The sequence below is a fragment of the Pundamilia nyererei genome, unplaced genomic scaffold (genome assembly GCF_000239375.1).
Source record: "Pundamilia nyererei isolate P.nyererei 1_Seehausen unplaced genomic scaffold, PunNye1.0 scaffold00060, whole genome shotgun sequence".
NCBI classification, from domain to species: Eukaryota; Metazoa; Chordata; class Actinopteri; order Cichliformes; family Cichlidae; genus Pundamilia; species Pundamilia nyererei.
The window spans coordinates 975,395-992,313 of record NW_005187461.1 but is presented as its reverse complement, the minus strand read 5'-3'; the positions used below and the strand labels follow the sequence as shown (position 1 = coordinate 992,313).

General features: G+C 42.6%; 1 protein-coding gene across 1 annotated transcript; it reads left to right on the top strand.

Annotated features, from left to right (window-relative positions):
* The first annotated feature begins 771 nt into the window (after positions 1-771).
* On the top strand, positions 772-16,715 carry mlycd (malonyl-CoA decarboxylase). The gene is made up of 5 exons (XM_005734747.1): positions 772-1,584; positions 7,911-8,023; positions 9,114-9,270; positions 9,707-9,859; positions 15,582-16,715. Exons 1-5 carry the CDS (start codon positions 1,039-1,041, stop codon positions 16,125-16,127), a joined length of 1,515 nt encoding a protein of 504 aa, XP_005734804.1. The 5' UTR covers positions 772-1,038; the 3' UTR covers positions 16,128-16,715.
* The last annotated feature ends 204 nt before the right edge of the window (positions 16,716-16,919 follow it).

The following is a 16,919-nucleotide window of genomic DNA, read 5'->3' as shown; positions in this document are numbered from 1 at the left end:
TCACGCTGTGCACACGTTATTGTTTACATGAGATGAACTGCAAATAGAGACAAAATACTGTTACTGTTAATCTGACTATCTTCAGGTTTTACACGCTTACATACACACAGTTACTGTCCCTCCATTAGAAAGGCAGAGGCGTCACGGTGTGATTATTGTACGTGTAGTTGTTTTTTTTCCCTGTGTAATAATATTCAACATTGCTGTCAATACATTTTTCAAAAAATGTCTCTCTGTGCAAAATGGGTTTAAAAACAAAAACAGCTGTGGGATCCTGTTTGTCCGTGATTTGAACCGAGGGAACAAATCATGGCAGGATCAGCCTGATGTTATTTGTATCTCACTGTAACTTTACTGTATAAAGAGCAAACATCTCCCTAGGGGGCGGGCCCCACACTTTGGGAAGCTCTGCTCTAAAATATGTGAAACATATGTCAAATGTATCCCTCATGATATCAAGTCATCTTGAGTCACAAACAACATTCCTGTAAGAAGATACAAGCCGCAATCAGTTTTTGGTAGTGACTTTTATATAGCCTTTATTTACGCAGTTAAAAAAAATCTCGTTGACATTAAAAATGTATTTTTAAAGAATAATCTGAGCAAGAGGACAGCAGACATGGCAACAAATATAATAATAGTTCTGTAAACATATTTAAAGTGGACAAAAAGGACCGGATTGGTTATAATGTAAGTACAATAACATAGAGTTACAAAGGTACTTGAAAAACAGGTAATTTATATATTTTTTATATAACCCAACCCTGATTACCGAAGTCCACCGAATACCAACATAAGTAAAGATATTACACAAATAACAAACAAACGGAAACATATGACATCAGTTTTTGGCAGGCGTCACTATAGGCAGAACTTTGTGCCATCAGAAACTGAACTTCTGTCCATAGGATCACTTTTTGGCACAACACCGGGTTAGTGCGTTTTATTTGTTGTACTGTCTCTTTAAGAGACCCGGAAATGATTTCCTATGTGTGGTAACTGGTCGTGGGTTCCAGACAGCTTAACCTCCCCCCGGTAATGACATCCCATCCCGTGATTTTGGCTTTCCGGAGCAGTGTAAGGTGCTGGCGACACCGGGCTCTTCTCAGAGTGGCTCTGGAGGCCTCAGACGTCCGCTGCAGGCGCCGGTACTCTACACATATTCGCGGCGGTGTCTCCGGTATGGAGGAGATACTATCGAGGGTCGTTGCACCTTTACCTTCCTACGAAACGAGGGACAAATCCCCGCCCCCACCCGAAACTAACAGCCTGGAGTTCATGTACTTCTACAAAAGTCTCGATAAGGAAGATAAACTTTGTTTCCTAACGAAGCTATCACAAGACTTCGGGGTGGACCACAAAAGTGTTTCGGAGCTCGCACTGAAGCTACTGGACACTCAATTACGGGACTTGGCGACCATTTTGCTAGCTGAAGACAGACTCCGGTACACCTTGACTCCCCGTTATAAACAGCTGTTCAGTCATATAAGCAGAGTCGAGGGGGGAGTGAAGTTTCTTGTGGATCTGCGAGCGGATGTGCTCGAAATAATCTCGTCCAAAGCTAGCGACAGCCCGCACATCAGGGTAATATTCGTTCACATTTCTACGGGTGCTCGCTTGACTCGAGCTCAAGAAATACCTTTCGCGTTTATGTGTTTGACATTGCCAATATAGAGACACTGCATGTGACATAACCTGACAGCATCCAACGGTAGCTACAGTATAGCCGCCTGCACACTGCAGCCTGTGCGCTGCCCCCCGGTTCATATTTCATCACGGGTTCAGTGCACCTTTGCCCCAGTTAACTCCCCCTTACTAACCATGTAATTAACGAGTCCTTTTTTATTCCTTCTTAGTGTATGATTGTTTAACATATTGATTAGACGGGGGCTTGTTTGGGACAAAAACACTGTCAAGCTCAATTTCAGAGCTTTCTTCAGACTTCCTGCGTGTTCTGGATGGACAGCTCAGCTGATCAGAGCTGTCTTCCACTGTTGTTGGAAATCTCTCGTGTTTAAAAAAAGACTTTAAAATGTTTAATTCTATAGATGAATAAGAACTTCTCTGCCGTAGCTACAAAGGGAAAGAACTGAATATTAATCAGGCATGTAATGAATATTTTGAATGCATCCTTTGAAGACAGTTAAAACGGAAAGAAACCCTTAAAGATCCCATTACACCGATCCCATGTTCTTTGCCCACTTATAATGGTACATTTCTGGCAGCGCATTTAACCATAAAGGCAGTCTCACAGGCCTCATCATTCAGGCGTCAATATAATCACACCTTTCAGTTCACACTAGGGTGTAACAGTGCTTATGCACGCTGGAAGTGGTAACAGTGGAATATTTTAAGTGGGTTTGTCAGCGTGTAGTTCGTGCACTTAGTTTGAGAGTACAGATATAAACACTGTAGAGGTATTCACATCTAAAGCCCCATATTTGATACTAATAGCAATAATAAAATTACCACAAGTGGTTTGATTCTGATATCTGTTCTGTCATTCAGTGTAATGTGCTAGAAAGTCTATCAACTGAACCTTAGTGCTATGTAAACAAATAAAGCAGTTATGATTTTTTTAACTTACATTTTTTAGAGTATTTACATTGTCAGAGTAACATATTCTTCATGATTTTTCCACAGTTACAACATCGGCTTTATCTTTTTCTTATTGTCTGGTCAGGTGTGGAAAAAGTAACGATGGAAATTCTGATTACCAAGAAACTGAAACTAGAGAATGTTTGACATTTGTGATGACATTTTTATTTCAAACTACAGGAATAATATTTAAACATAGAAAATATCAACTCGACCAAAGAGCTTGCACATGCTGCTGAACTAAACATAACAGAAACATAAAAAATGATTTTGTTAGTTACAAGTACTGGTAATTGCATACATGCATTGTTTATGTGGCAGTTCCTGCAACTGCAGTATGTTTACAGGATGACTTTTCTGTTGGTTTCATGTCAGCCTCTGACTTGCGTTCCCTTATGCCTGCTGGCTCTCAATGTTGGACCCAGACTGATTAGATGTGAAAGTGGAGTTATAAATAACCCACTGGTGTTATGTAAGCATGCTATCATGCTCAAACTGCGTAAACCATGGATTTCATTTACAGGATTCCAAAGACAGAATGTCACATAAGTTTGTGCTCATTTTAAACTTGATGCCAGCAGCAGATTCCAAAACGTTGGGTCAGGCATACGTCTTCAATGAAGAAAGATATTGTCTTGAAGTAAACCTGCATATATCATTCAGCAGTAATGGTATAGATGTAGACCAGTGCCTGCCTATACAATCAGATAAAATTTCAGACCGCAGGCATGCATTTAACTTTAGTCTGTGTTAAACAAGCTCGGGCACAGCGTTTTTCTTTCCTGAGTTTGAACTGGTTTTTGTAGTCAGCCATCATAATTAATTGATAGTTTGCAACCCTATTTTTATTTGTTATATTCAGGTTTTGTACCAAACATGATGAAATCCGCAAATTCTTTGCAATTTTATGTTGAGAAAGGTTTTTCTAAAATAGCTGAATTGTTTGCCTGTGCAGTCATTCGCAAAGTGGTAAACCTCTCCACATTTTCACTTATGAAAGACGGTCTCTCCGGGACGCCTTTTTAATCCAATCATGTTCCAACAGGTGCTTTTCTTCCTTTAAGATACAGCGTAGCAGTGCTCTCAACTCCAAGTCTTTGAAGGCGCACAGGGTGCTATTTTAAAGAAATCTAGATGGGAATGAAAGTACTGGCACTTTGTGAGTGTACTTCACTATATTTATTAAAGGGTTAAAAGACGGATGCCTTTGAGTAATAAGCCATCACGCTGAGGTACTTTCTTTCACTTCTACTTTTTCTTTATTAAGCATTGCACGTCTTTCCAGCCTTTATATAAGTTCCACTTTTTCTTTTATAAGTTTGGCTTGCTGGCATCAAGCTCAGAATGAGCAAATCTTTCTCAGTCTCAACATTTGATAAAACCTCATTATATGAGTGTCATTACCTGTTCTGACCAGCTTCTACTGCTCTTCTTTCCTTACATATCTTTATCCAGAAATGTCACCTCTGACCCCCTGTGCACGACTTCTGTCTGTGACTGTGAAGAAAACTTTAAATATGCCTGCTTTGATTACTACCATGTTCCTATTGGCTTCAAATGCTTTTTCATTCTGCTTGCCTGCTTTCCTGTCTAGCTCTGTTTAGTTTTGTGTTAAAAACCCACATTTTTCTTTATGTAGCTCATGAAAATGATTTCCCCCCCGATTCTCCAACATACTACAGAAAAAGGAAGCTGCTGATCTGTAAAATTCTTGTGCTGAAATATGTGAATCAAAATTAGAAAACCACAATCAAAAGCTATTATAGTTCAACTAAAATGTCTTTTTCTGGTATCATAAGCAGCTATTTTATGAAAGCCTACTTTAGTCATCTTCAGCTTCTACGTTTTGCTTTGGAAAGCACTGAAAGTGCATATGCCTTTGACCTTGCAATCATGTGTTTTCATGTGTTAAGTGCTACTGGCTGATATGTTTTTTAAAGACCCTGATTGCACCGTTCCTAACGTGGTTCAGATGTGCTTAATCTCAATAACCCAGGACCACTGAGCGCCTGTGTAGCTTAAAAAGGTCTAAGTTGCCAACAGAGTACCGACTTCTTCTCAGCACTGTATCTGGTCTTGTTGGTGCCTCGTAATCTTTGCTTGTTGTTACCGCCTGCATTGATTGAGCTAAAAAATGAGAAAAGGTCACAGCCAACGTGAAGCTTTTAGTACCTGCGTTGAAGGTATGTGCATACCAAGGGAGACCTTGCAATCAGAATATGGTAATGACTGTAGAACTACAGTACAGCATACAAGGCTCGGGTACATTCACTTTTTAAATGTACCCAAGACCGAGTCGCTGTGTTTCTCTTTCATTTAGATTAGTTGGATTTGCATATTGACTTTTGATGTTCCCTCTCACCTTTTTGCTTCAGGCCCTTTCATTTGTGTTGCCCCAAACTGCAACTGGAAGATGTTAGGACCAGTCATGGGAACAACGGCGTTACAAGTAACGGCGTTACTTTTTGCAGTAACGAGTAATCTAACTAATTACTGTTCCTATCGTTACAACGCCGTTACCGTTACTAACAAGAAAATGCGGTCGTGTTACTATTTTTCAACAAACAGACGGGTGAAGCTGTGTTCAGCTCACTGCATCTTATATCAGCTGCAGGAAGTAGCTGTAAGTAATCTGGGCGCTGCAGCTTTAAGCAGCTTTCTGCCCGACGATCACTTTTTGGCACAACACCTGGAGCTCAGGGGGCAAAACAATGGCATGAGTGCTGCTGTTTGACTGAGGAAGAATAAAGTAGTTGTGGTAAGCCAATCACATGGCCACTTAAAGACAAGGCAACAAGGTGCCTCTCGAGACCTCTCTGCTTATGAGCAACAAATAAAAAAACAAAACAAAAAACAGCCCTTTGGTGTTGGTGCTAAAATGCACCATGTCGACCAATCAAGAAATGATATGGAAACATGACGTTTGGTTGTTTAGGAAGAGGCGGAAGTTTTAGGAGTGACAGTGAGAGAGCGAGTTTTGAGATGTGAGAGATTTGTGACGTTTAGCGTGTTTGGAGTGTGTAGTTAGTGTGTTGTCTTGTGTAGTTAGTGTGTTGTCTTGTGTAGTTAGTGTGTAGTGTTGTGGATAGTTTTGTGTTGTGTGTCAGAACAATGAGGCGACTGCTGTCTCCAGGTAGAAACCGGAGTGACACACCTGCTGCTGTCAGACCTGCAGGTATCAGGCTGTGATGTTTCCTTTATAGTGGACAGAAATTATGTTTTTGGAGTGGCACAAATAATTTGTGGCATCTTATTGAAAAAGGAATAAAAGGTAAATGGCTGCAAATAACTTTGTTATTTGCAAAACTTGTACATAGATTTTAAAATTGACAATTTATATTTGCATTTAAAGTTATGAAAAATGATTCATTAAACATGTTTGTGGTTGTTACAGTAAAAAATCCACCTTTTCTACTCGGATTTTATGTTTTTTGTCTGATTTTAGATCAATACAGTCTGTCAAAATGAAAACACGACTGTAAATTCAGACACGTGAGGTTGTGCTGAAAACAATGATAAACAAGGCAAAGGAAATAGTTTTTAAAGGTGAAATGTGGAGGGAAAATCAAACGTAGTGAAAAATGGCCAATTATACCCTGGAGCCCAGGGGGTTAAACGTTTTTTTTAACGTAACGTAATAGTTAATTTTCAAGTAATTAATGACTTTTAGAATATTGTAACTCAGTTACTAACTCAGTTCCTTTTTCAAGAAGTAACTAGTAACTGTAATTAATGACTTTTTCAAAGTAACTTGCCCAACACTGGTTAGGACATGTCAAGGATATCGTGTTAGTTGGCTCCCTGGGGGTGCACGTGTCAGTGGGACTATTTTTTCCCCTTCGACGCACAAGCTTACAAATGGCACGCGCCCTGCTGGAGCAAAGGTACTGGCAGGCTCTGACTGACCTTTGAAACACTTGGACAGTCAGTGGTCATCTGGCCTTGTGCAGGCAGCTCATGCTGGCTCACTGTATAGTCACAGAATAACTCCAGCTCGAGGTAGAGAGGCTGCTTGTAGCAGAGGCCGTATCACCTTACAGCATCCGCGCTCGGCTGCATTGATACGGCTCCAGTGTCAAAAGTGTCGCTTCATTTTCTTTTTAATGGGTTGCAGGATTTTCTTTTTTACCCCTTCCCTTTCTTTCTGCCATCCCTCTCTCCCTCTCTCCTAACTCGAGGCCTTGAATGATGCACTCTTCCATTTCTAAAGACTCCATCTTCTGCTGGGTCAATGGAATACACATCCCAGTTTGACCTCTCTTTTGTGTGGGTGAAAATTGGCCGCCCAAGCCAGCGGCTGCTATTCCCTCACGGCGTTGTTGATGTGCGTATCAGCTATCGTAGATTATTTCCCTTCTGGCAGCTTGTGAAGTCTGAGGAACACATATATACTATGAAATAAGTCGAAATTGAAGTTTTGCTAAAATTGTATTTCAGGGTTACTTTTGATTTGCTCTTTGCTCAACAGAATCTTCTAGTCTGAAACTTCTCAACCGTACAGCTGAATAATGCGGGGCATGATGCTTATATGTGGGGATGAATTTCAAATGCTGTTAGCTTTGGATTCGATCGCTGCTCGTGGAGAATTTCAGCCACTGGCTTTTACACCGTGACTGTAGTTGTGCTTGTTTGTATTAGCTTTTATTATGATTGACAAGCTGGCATTAAAGTAAGCCTGAAGAGAAGCCATCCTATGAAACAGCCAATATAAGCTCTATTTATGTGCCTGAGTGTGTGCACCTTGTGAGCTTGTTTGTGTGTTTGCAAGAGATTTGCTTTAAATGAAGTCTGACCTTTGTTGGAGGACAGGCCTGCTTTCAAATGGCAAGTTGCTTATTGAAGTGCCCCTTCTACGCTTATTGCAAGCTCGAACAAATCACTATTCATAATGTGAAAACATTCAAACTGTATACCGACGCCCAAAGGAGCACACATCCAGGCACAGTCTCCAAGATGTGGCCATGAATTGTTCATCACCATAGACAAACTTCAGCTGCTGCGCTGCTCTACTTTGTGAGTTCCTAATAAAACAGGTCACAGGGTTGTAAAGCCTGTATTTATCCAGTTCTTAATAGGAATAGAAAAGACAGTATTTTATTTTCCACTTCCAACTTTTCACTGCAACAGTGAAATGACATTTAGTTAGTGCTTGCATTACTCAATATTGTGGATGACCTTCTTTTTCTTGTACTATATTTACTTGACAGAGCAGCTGCTGAGCTGCTCTCTGAAACAGAAAGAATGTGGCGAATGTTTCAATTATCAGCTGGATGTGGCTGTTACAGCTAAACGCTCCCCTTTTTCTCCCACAGGACCTGAATGGTGCGCTGAAGAGCTTGCTGTCTGAGTGGTTCTCTGTAGGTCTGCTGCGACTCGAGAGAATCACCTGGCAGTCCCCCTGCGAGATCCTGCAGAAGATCAGCCAGTAAGGGCATCACTGCGACCCAGTTTTGTTCCTCATCTTTAACTGTAGAATCGCATCGCAGGCTGTTTTTTCTTCTTCCCTGAAGCACATTAGACAGCACAGTTTTAAAAATGACTGTTAGTTAACCCCTCCTCTGTAACCATAGGGACAGCGGGCTTGTCCACATGTTTAAATGAACTTCATGAGCATTTAAACACGTGGACAGGGCTGCTGTAGCATGACAGAGGGAGGTAAAAGCACACACATGCACCTGCTTGCACACACAAGTTTGAAGTACTTGTTGGGAGAAGGTGCTACAGCTGATTAATGTATTTAAAGCAGCCCAACTAGCTGTGCATTTCTCTCTTTTATCTTTACCTAAAGATTCAGCTACAGGTTTTGGAAATGATTAGTATTAGAATATAACTGTAGCTTTACTCCAGGCTCTAGGGGGAGTCATTTCACTTCCTATTCCCACTGTACAGAAATCAGGTGCACTTTAGAAGGCGGGTAAACAAGGTAGCAGGTGAGACAGTCCTCAAAATATTGCAGTGAAATTAGCTAAATGGGCAACAAAGTTTATATAATCTAATCTAATATAAATAGGAGCCCTATTAAGCGCCCCATGTGAAGCTATTGCTATAAAGATCTTTCACAGCAGCCAGTTTGATGTAAAAGTTTGCAAACACAAATGTTAGTAATCACTTTAATTAAAACTTTGTAACGCCTGTATTTAGCTTTATATTAATTTGGCTATTTTATGTTAGAATAGCAGAAAAAGAAGGTCTTTTGCAAACCGTTGCAATTGAAAACGCAATATTTGAAATTGAGTAACACAACACTTTTATCTTTGAATGAAAAATGAGGAAAATGTCATTCAAAGCTAACTGGCTCGACGCAGCTAATCAGACCCACTTGTGGTGGTTCTTTGAGCCGCCCGAATGAGACGCCGCTTTTGTCGACCTCCGTCTGAGCTGAAGGATCCTGTGCTGCAAAAAGGACACTGAGTTTTTTTAAGCTGCTGTGATTATTTAAGCTGGAGGCGTGTAACTAACATTTCATATATGTAACCAAGAACTTTGGAGCTAACCATGAGCCTGCCTTCTCCCAGGTATGAGGCAGTGCACCCTGTAAGAAACTGGACCGACCTGAAGCGCAGAGTGGGACCGTACCGACGCTGCTATGCCTTCACCCATGCTGCCATGCCGGGAGAGCCCTTGGTTGTACTCCACGTGGCTCTGACTGAAGACATCTCTGATAACATACAGGTTAGACGGAGCCTGCTGTAACGGTTTGTGTCCCTTTATTAAAGCGTAGAAGACAGTTACACGTCTGGGATTTACTGTGTCGGTCCTCCTGTCACGTGACCAGTATGAAGAAACATCACGGCGAAGGCCTTGTAACTGCACATCCCTGTTTAAACAAAGCTTTATGCTCAGCAATCGCTTCTTTTTGTTTTTGTGCGAGCTAAAGGCGGTTTTCACAACATTGAAATCCAAGAATATTTCACAGTGTAAAATTGTGCAATGATTTCCACAGTTCTGCCCCAGCGGCTCTCAAATAGTTGTAGTGAAACTTGCCCTGACAGCAGCTCAGCAGCTAAGAACACTGAAAATGGGTTTACAGCTGCATGAGTAGTGCAGGATTTGTCTTTCTTACTCCAGCCTAAAGAAAAAATGATCTTCTCTCTTTCTTTTTTCTCAGAGTATTGTTCGTGAGTTTGCCACCCTGGACTCAGACGAAGACGTGAATAAGATCAATTCAGCTATCTTCTACTCGATCTCTTCAACACAAGCTGGCCTGCAAGGGGTGGAACTGGGCAATGTCCTCATCAAGAGGGTGGTGCGTGAATTGCAGGTAAGCGAACGTGGGCTGCAGGTGCTTATTAGGGGTGCAACGATACTCGTATCGATATTGAACCGTTCGATACAGAGCTTTCGGTTCGGTACGCATATGTATCGAACAATACAACATTTTTTATTTATTTTATCAACTTTCCTTCTGACGATGCTGTCTGTGTTGAGCGCTCAGTGGATCTGCGCTCGACAGTGCAGCCTAGGCGGAGTAGTCGAACGCAGTTTCACTGAGCGCAGCGCAAGCTAGCGAGACAGAAGCTAAGCTCTCCTTTCAACATGGCAAATTGAACCTCCCCCACCCTCATTCAGATCTGGCCTTTGGAATTATTTTGGTTTTCATGTGACCTATGACCCTGAAGGTAAGCGCGTCATGGACTAAAGTAAAACAGTATGTCGGATGTGCCACGCAATGCTCAATTACATGGTGGGAGCTAGTGTGTTAGCGCAGTTAGCTCGTTAACGTGTTGGCCGTCCAGCTCCACGCACGGGGCGATCCGCGGTAGCTCGTTAACGGAGATTTGCCGTGTTGTGGCGTTAACGTCATTTCAGATTAACGCTGACAGCACTAGTGGGAACACAATGAATATGACTGCACATTTACTCCGACATCATCCTAGTGCAAAGACAAGTGGAAGCAGACAAAAACAACAAGCAGCATGCTACAAACTTTACCCGAGTCATTTAGACAGCCGTTAGCACAGGATTCTCCTTATGGGGACCTGATATGTTTAATATGCTGCTGAGAATATAGCCCAGAAGAAGCTATAGTAGAGCTTTTATTTTGGAAAGAGACATTTCTCTGTAATAAACTCTCTTTTCCAAAGATGAGCGATTCCTCCATCAGATAGATTTATTATTTTATTACTTTGTTGTTTCAGCAACATTAAATTTAAAAACTGTACTTTTGAGTTAAAATATATATTTATAATTTTAATAAATGACAAATTAAAAAGGCATGAACAGTTTTTTGTATCGAAAAAATATCGAACCGTGACACCAAAGTATCGAACCGAACCGTGAATTTTGTGTATCGTTGCAGCCCTAGTGCTTATATACAACAAACAATCACATTTTCACATTTGTAGCCTGACAGAGTTTACCTTGGCTCAGCTGCAGCTACTAGAACTTGAATTGTCTTTGAGGATATGATCGAATTATTTGGAAATGCCTCAGTGTTCCCGTTGATGGGATGAGAGCAAAACATTTTTGGTTAATTCTGCTAATTAAATTGCCGGTACCTGTTTAAAATACCGATGACATTCCAGATAAGTGTCAATGAAAGAGATGCAGCAAGGTTAAGTAAACATGTGTTATCTAAATATAACCAGGATGTAGCGAGGCACGTCAGTGACGCTTCTCAACCTTTCCATTACAGCTAGATAATAACGCCTTATCGTGAACGCACACATGGCACAGAGCTCCTCCCTTTCTTCAGATGTTGTCCAGCTGACCTACTTTCTTACATTTAGCATCCTTTTTTTATTCTTAGTGCTGAATCATAAATCTCCCACTTGCAATAGCGCCTGAATGCATGTATACATAAAGAGAGAAGTACTCAGCTGACAGGCAGTACTAACATCTCATCCATCCCTCTCAATAAGCACAGAAGAGCTCTTTGTGTTGGACCACTCTAGCTCGCACTTGTTAAACGATTGGAACACTGAATGGAAGATCAAAAGCTTCTCTCATCAACAGCTGGGAAATAGCTTTTCATAGCGTATCCTCATAAAAAAAGAAAATCAGGTTTAAAGTGTTTTCATTTTATTTATCCATACAAAGTGACTGTTTTGATGTCTGCAAGTGGTTTGCTTATTGTCATTGTTATTAATGGAAGCATACGGTTGAGTGAGCAGCGCAGATATGGTTTTGTGTTTTCTGCCTCGGCAGTAAGGCTTTGGGTGTCGCACGTCACCGATGTTATATTGCATTGTTTTGTAGAAGCCTTAAAGATGCGAATTCTGCATTCGTGAAGGCGTGTAAGAGAAATGAGACTTTAATAAAGTAAAGAAACAAAAGAAACGAAAGAAACAGGAACTGGAACAAAATAAATAACGGTACATCACAGACTCTTTCACTTCCTCTGACTTGTGCTGTTATAGCTCTTCCAGCCTCCTAATGCAGATTTCTGTCTCCTTTCTATCTGCAAAGAGAAAGTAGCTTAACAGTTGTGAGACACCTGTCTCTGTCCTTTCATCTCCTCTTGACCACTTTTCCTGCTGCTATTAGTTATAAATGTCTACCTGGAAGTGCTGGTCTGACTATTTGCACGCATGCATACGAGCAGATATGCAGGCCTTCAGGTCAGGAGGTGGTTTTTTGGTCTTCACAGGGTTGTGCACACGAAAGTTGATTAGCAAAATGATACTGCTTACTGACCTTCTACTGTAAATACGGGAGCTGAGATGGTGGCTGTGTGGGGGCTTTTTTGACTCAGCACCCACCCTGGCAGTCGGATACAGTCCCTCCTCCTGGAGGAAAAATCTAAACTTGACACGCTGAAGGATGTCCAGCCACTGTGGCAGAAGTGTAAGTGAAAGTGGTCTGAACGGGACTCACACTAAGCAATCTTAAAGATCTTGAGCTTTGGAATCGTTCCAGAGCAACGAAGCAACGTTGAAGAAGAGAGCTGGCAGTTTAAATGAGGAAATAACTGCTTGTATGTTTATAGCAGTGAACTACTATAGATGTATACATCTTTGCCTGCCTATACTCTATTAAACATACTGAACATGTCATGATCGGCTGTGTGGCAGGCGGGAGGAGGACCCAATCGCAAGATTCACAAACACGGGGATGAACTCAAAAGCAGCTTTATTGCTGACAGGCAGAACATAGGAAATAAAGAACTCAACTAAACTGGGAATCAATAAACTAACAGTCGTAGGGAGACACAGGGACTCCACACAGCAATGAGGGAGAACGCGACGCCGAACAGAGGGAGACGCAGACAGAAATACACAGAGGGTTAACGGGGAAAGTGGGAACACACGGGGAACACAGCTGACACAGATAACCATAACGAGACAGGGCGGGGTGAACATAACACTGACGGGAGACGGGCAGAGTCAAACAGGAAGTACAGAGGTTCAGACAGGAGGAGAGAGCACGGGGAAAACACAGACATAACGGGCTGGGGAAACATGGAATAAAACATAAGGAGAGACGAAGGCTCACAGATACACAGAGGGGCACACAGGGGGTAAAAGCCACGAAGGGAAAACACTTAGGGAACAACACAACAGGGCAACTCAGGGAACATGGCCTAAATAGGGAACAAAATACAAACATACAAGAAAACTAAGAACACTGGGCCAACATGGCCCAGGACCATGACAGAACAATAACAGATCAAACATTATTAGAAAGAACAGGTGGAAGTTAGCAGGTGTGTGTGAACTGTAACAGACAACAGATCAGAGAGAGCGAAAAAAGTTCCAAATTATTTCTAAATCCATTTTCATGCAGACAGATAGGGGTTACAGTGACACTAGTTACAGTGTCACTGTAACTAGTGTCACTGTAACTAGTGTCACTGTAACTAGTTATCTCATAACTGTTCGATATAACGATATATATAAAAACGTCTATCGTTTGTTTCGTGGTGTCACAAAATAAACACAATTGGCTAATTATGCTATTTATCTTGCTGTTTAATAATGTATACAGCTAGAATTATAATTAACTAAGTAAAATTTAATATCAGTACGTACATACTGCCCTCCTGAGCTAACTTAAGCTTTTAGCTCTAGCTGTCTTTAGCTTTAGGGATTTTATTTATCATCATGATAATATCAACTGCTTCATATACCAAATACTTTATAAACTAAGTCTCTACAAAATGTATTTAAAAGTGATTTAAAAGAAGGCACAGATTCAGCACTCCTTATCTCCTCAGGCAGGTCATGAAAAAGCTGAGTAGCCCTGGTGGCAAAAGCACGGTTGGATTTAAGCCGCTGCCTTAAAACAGCCAGAAAAGCTCTAACTGAGGAGTTGAAAGCTGCAGACGGGCTCTTATGGGGTTAATATTTCTGCCACGTAGCTCGGGGCCAGACCTAGATGTGTTTTAGAAGTGCAAAGCAAAATCTCAAAATGAATTCTGAAAACCTACGGAGGGCCGGCGGAGAGAAGCCCGAGTGAGGGTTTGTCAGGTCGTCTCCTAAAACTAGGAGGAGTCTTTACTCTGGTGTATTGAAATTTTTGCTTCATGGCAGAAAAGAGGGAGAAAAACCACAAACGTGTGTTTGCCTGTTCAGGGCAGAGCGTGAAAGCACTGGTTTCATCTGCACGTGGTTCCTCGACCAGAGTCGGTGTTTCCAACATGCTATAAAAGGCTTTAACATAGAATGATACTTCAGGGAGGCAGAATGTATTCTTCTGTTTGGTTCAAGAAATCTTCTGGACAGTTTTCCATGAATGGGAATCGTACCCGTGACCCTGACGAGTGACTTCAAAGCCAGCTGTGGCAGAGGTTTCTCAGCTTGGCTTCTTTAGCGTTTGTAAAGGTGAAGAGAGGAGCGGCGTAGCACAGAGGGAGCACTCTGATGACTGATAGATGACAGAGGGGAAAAGAAAAGGTCACCGTGGTGATTTAAGGTAAAGAGGACGCCCTGCTTGTCTTTGTAGATTGGACCCTGGAGCGTAGTTCTGGCACTGCTCCATCCTTTCTTCTATATTCTATCCTCCCACTTTCTTTTTCCTCCTTTCTTACTGTTTCTGTCCTGATTCGGGTACCTTCCTGTTCTGTAAACACTGCCCACTCCTAACAGGCAGTAGTTAAAAGTAGAGGTTAGAATAAGGAAGTGCAAAGAAGTACAAAGGCAGCAGGACGCTGAGAGTGAGAAGGTTGGCTTTTAGTGTAAAAGGGGCCGAGGGGGTCGAGATCAAGGGGGGAATAGAAACAATGTTGCAGAACAAGGCACACAGACAGCGACTTGTCCCTCCAGGGTTTGTCTGACACTTTCATCGGCAGCCTTTCACTTCTCTGCCTGCCACATTTGCTCCGTCACTTATCAACCTAGACGCTGAAGCGCGAAGATGGGCCGGGGAGGGGAGGGGGAGCGTTTTTGTGAAAGTAGAGAGGTAGTGGGGTGGAAGAGGACTTGTGAGATGGGTGAGTGGGTGGGTGACTGGTTCGTGTGTGGGCAGACAACAGGAGGCAGAGACACGCGGGGGCGGCTGTTGAAAGAAAAGGACAGGTTTTAAAGGTGCAAGGGACAGAGGAGGTGGATGGAATAAGAGGGAGGTAAGGACAGAGGGGGTCATCCATCTCCATCAGGAGGGCAGGATCATGAAGCAGAGGAGCTGATTTGCAGTGCTGTCCCTCTCTGAGGAGCTAAAGGCCCGAGCAGCTGCCTGGGAACAAACATTTCTTTTGGTGGGTGTTTTGATGCTGAGGTGAGTGTTCGTCACTCCTTTTTCCACTGCTGTAAAACTGGTGACCTTTACATTGTAGTAAAGATAAGATCTGTGCTGCCTCGTACGTGGTCTCTCGGTTTCCTCTTTGCATCCCCAGTTTGGATTTGCAAATGATCTTTTTTCTTCTTTCCGCCTGTTTGGAAAGGTTGAGGCTATTTTACGGCTTTTACTGCATTAATGCACATGATTGTACATACTGTAAAAACAGTGCTGCAGCCTGACATGCACAGGCCTTTTTGAATGAATGAAATTCGACTGGATGTAAATAGGTCATGGGTATAACTCTGTGCCTCTCTTCTGCCTTCCAGAGCGAGTTCCCTGTCATGGCCCAGTTCTCCAGCCTGTCACCCATTCCAGGCTTCTCCGCTTGGCTTCAAGGCCTGCTCAGCCAGTGCAGGAAGGAGGGCCGTGCATTTGATCTGCTCTCTGAGGAAGAGTGGAAGGAGATACAACATGCCACCGATTCGACCCCGGGGACCCCGACCGTGGATTCCCTTCGCAAGCTCCTCAGCTCTAACGAGTGGATGCGTTCAGAGAGACTGTGCGGAGTCCTGGAGCCTGTTCTGATGCGTCTGTGCGCCTGGTACCTGTACGGGGAGAAGCGGCGCGGCTATGCTCTCAATCCAGTGGCTAACTTCCACCTGCAAAATGGCGCTACAATGTGGCGGCTCAACTGGCGTGCCGACACCAGCCCCAGGGGTGTGGCCAACTCCTGCGGCATCATGGTGAACTATCGTTACTTCCTGAACGAGACGTCTAAAAACAGCGCGTGTTACCTTCAGAATAAGGTCATCGCAGCGTCAGATCAGGTGCTCGGCTTCGTGTCCCAGTTTCAGAAGGCCAGCAAACTGTGATTAAGCGATGGGGACACGCCCACCCGTTCTGTTGTTCTGCTGTTTCGATCGATTATATATTTGTGAGAATTTCATTTAAATCCGTCCTCGATACTTGGCGTGTTTAATAAATGTTCAAAGACCAGCAGCTCCAGAAGAACCGCTGAGTGGATGTTAGTCGATATTATGTTTTGAATTGAAATGAGAGCATTTCTCACGTGACGTAACTCTCGCCATCTGCTGTTTGCCTCATTAGATTTCTGGCCAAAGCTGTTTGATATTGTGTAAGTGATTCCCAGGACAGACTGCAGCTAATGAAGCACGAGGCATCCATCACTGCTGTAACATGTTCTTGGATAAGACTCTGTGTAAAGTGCGAGCAACGAGGGAGCGCAGCTACTGGAATAAATGATGTTTGGATTCTTTCATTTGGCTGAACTGTCGTGTTGCAAATATGTCAAAGGATGTGATAGAAATAGATTTTGTCTCTTATTCTTCCCGCGCTTGGGTTTATCTACACCTGCTGCTTATTCCCACTAAAGCTCAACACACAACGACATGAAATCACAGACTGGAAATATTATTTCATATTAAATAACACTAAAAAAATTCGATTTGTTTTGCGCGTTTGTTACAACTGCTTATATTTTCCAGTTGACTGTGCTCGCTTTAACCCAGTGGGCTGGACCCTCCTGGTAGCTCCATTCAGGTGATTTTTGGGGATAATTTAGCCCACGCCTACACACACACACACACACAATTACATATGACCAGCGTCTCCGGAGAACCATCGCTGATGTTCTAAGTGCTCTG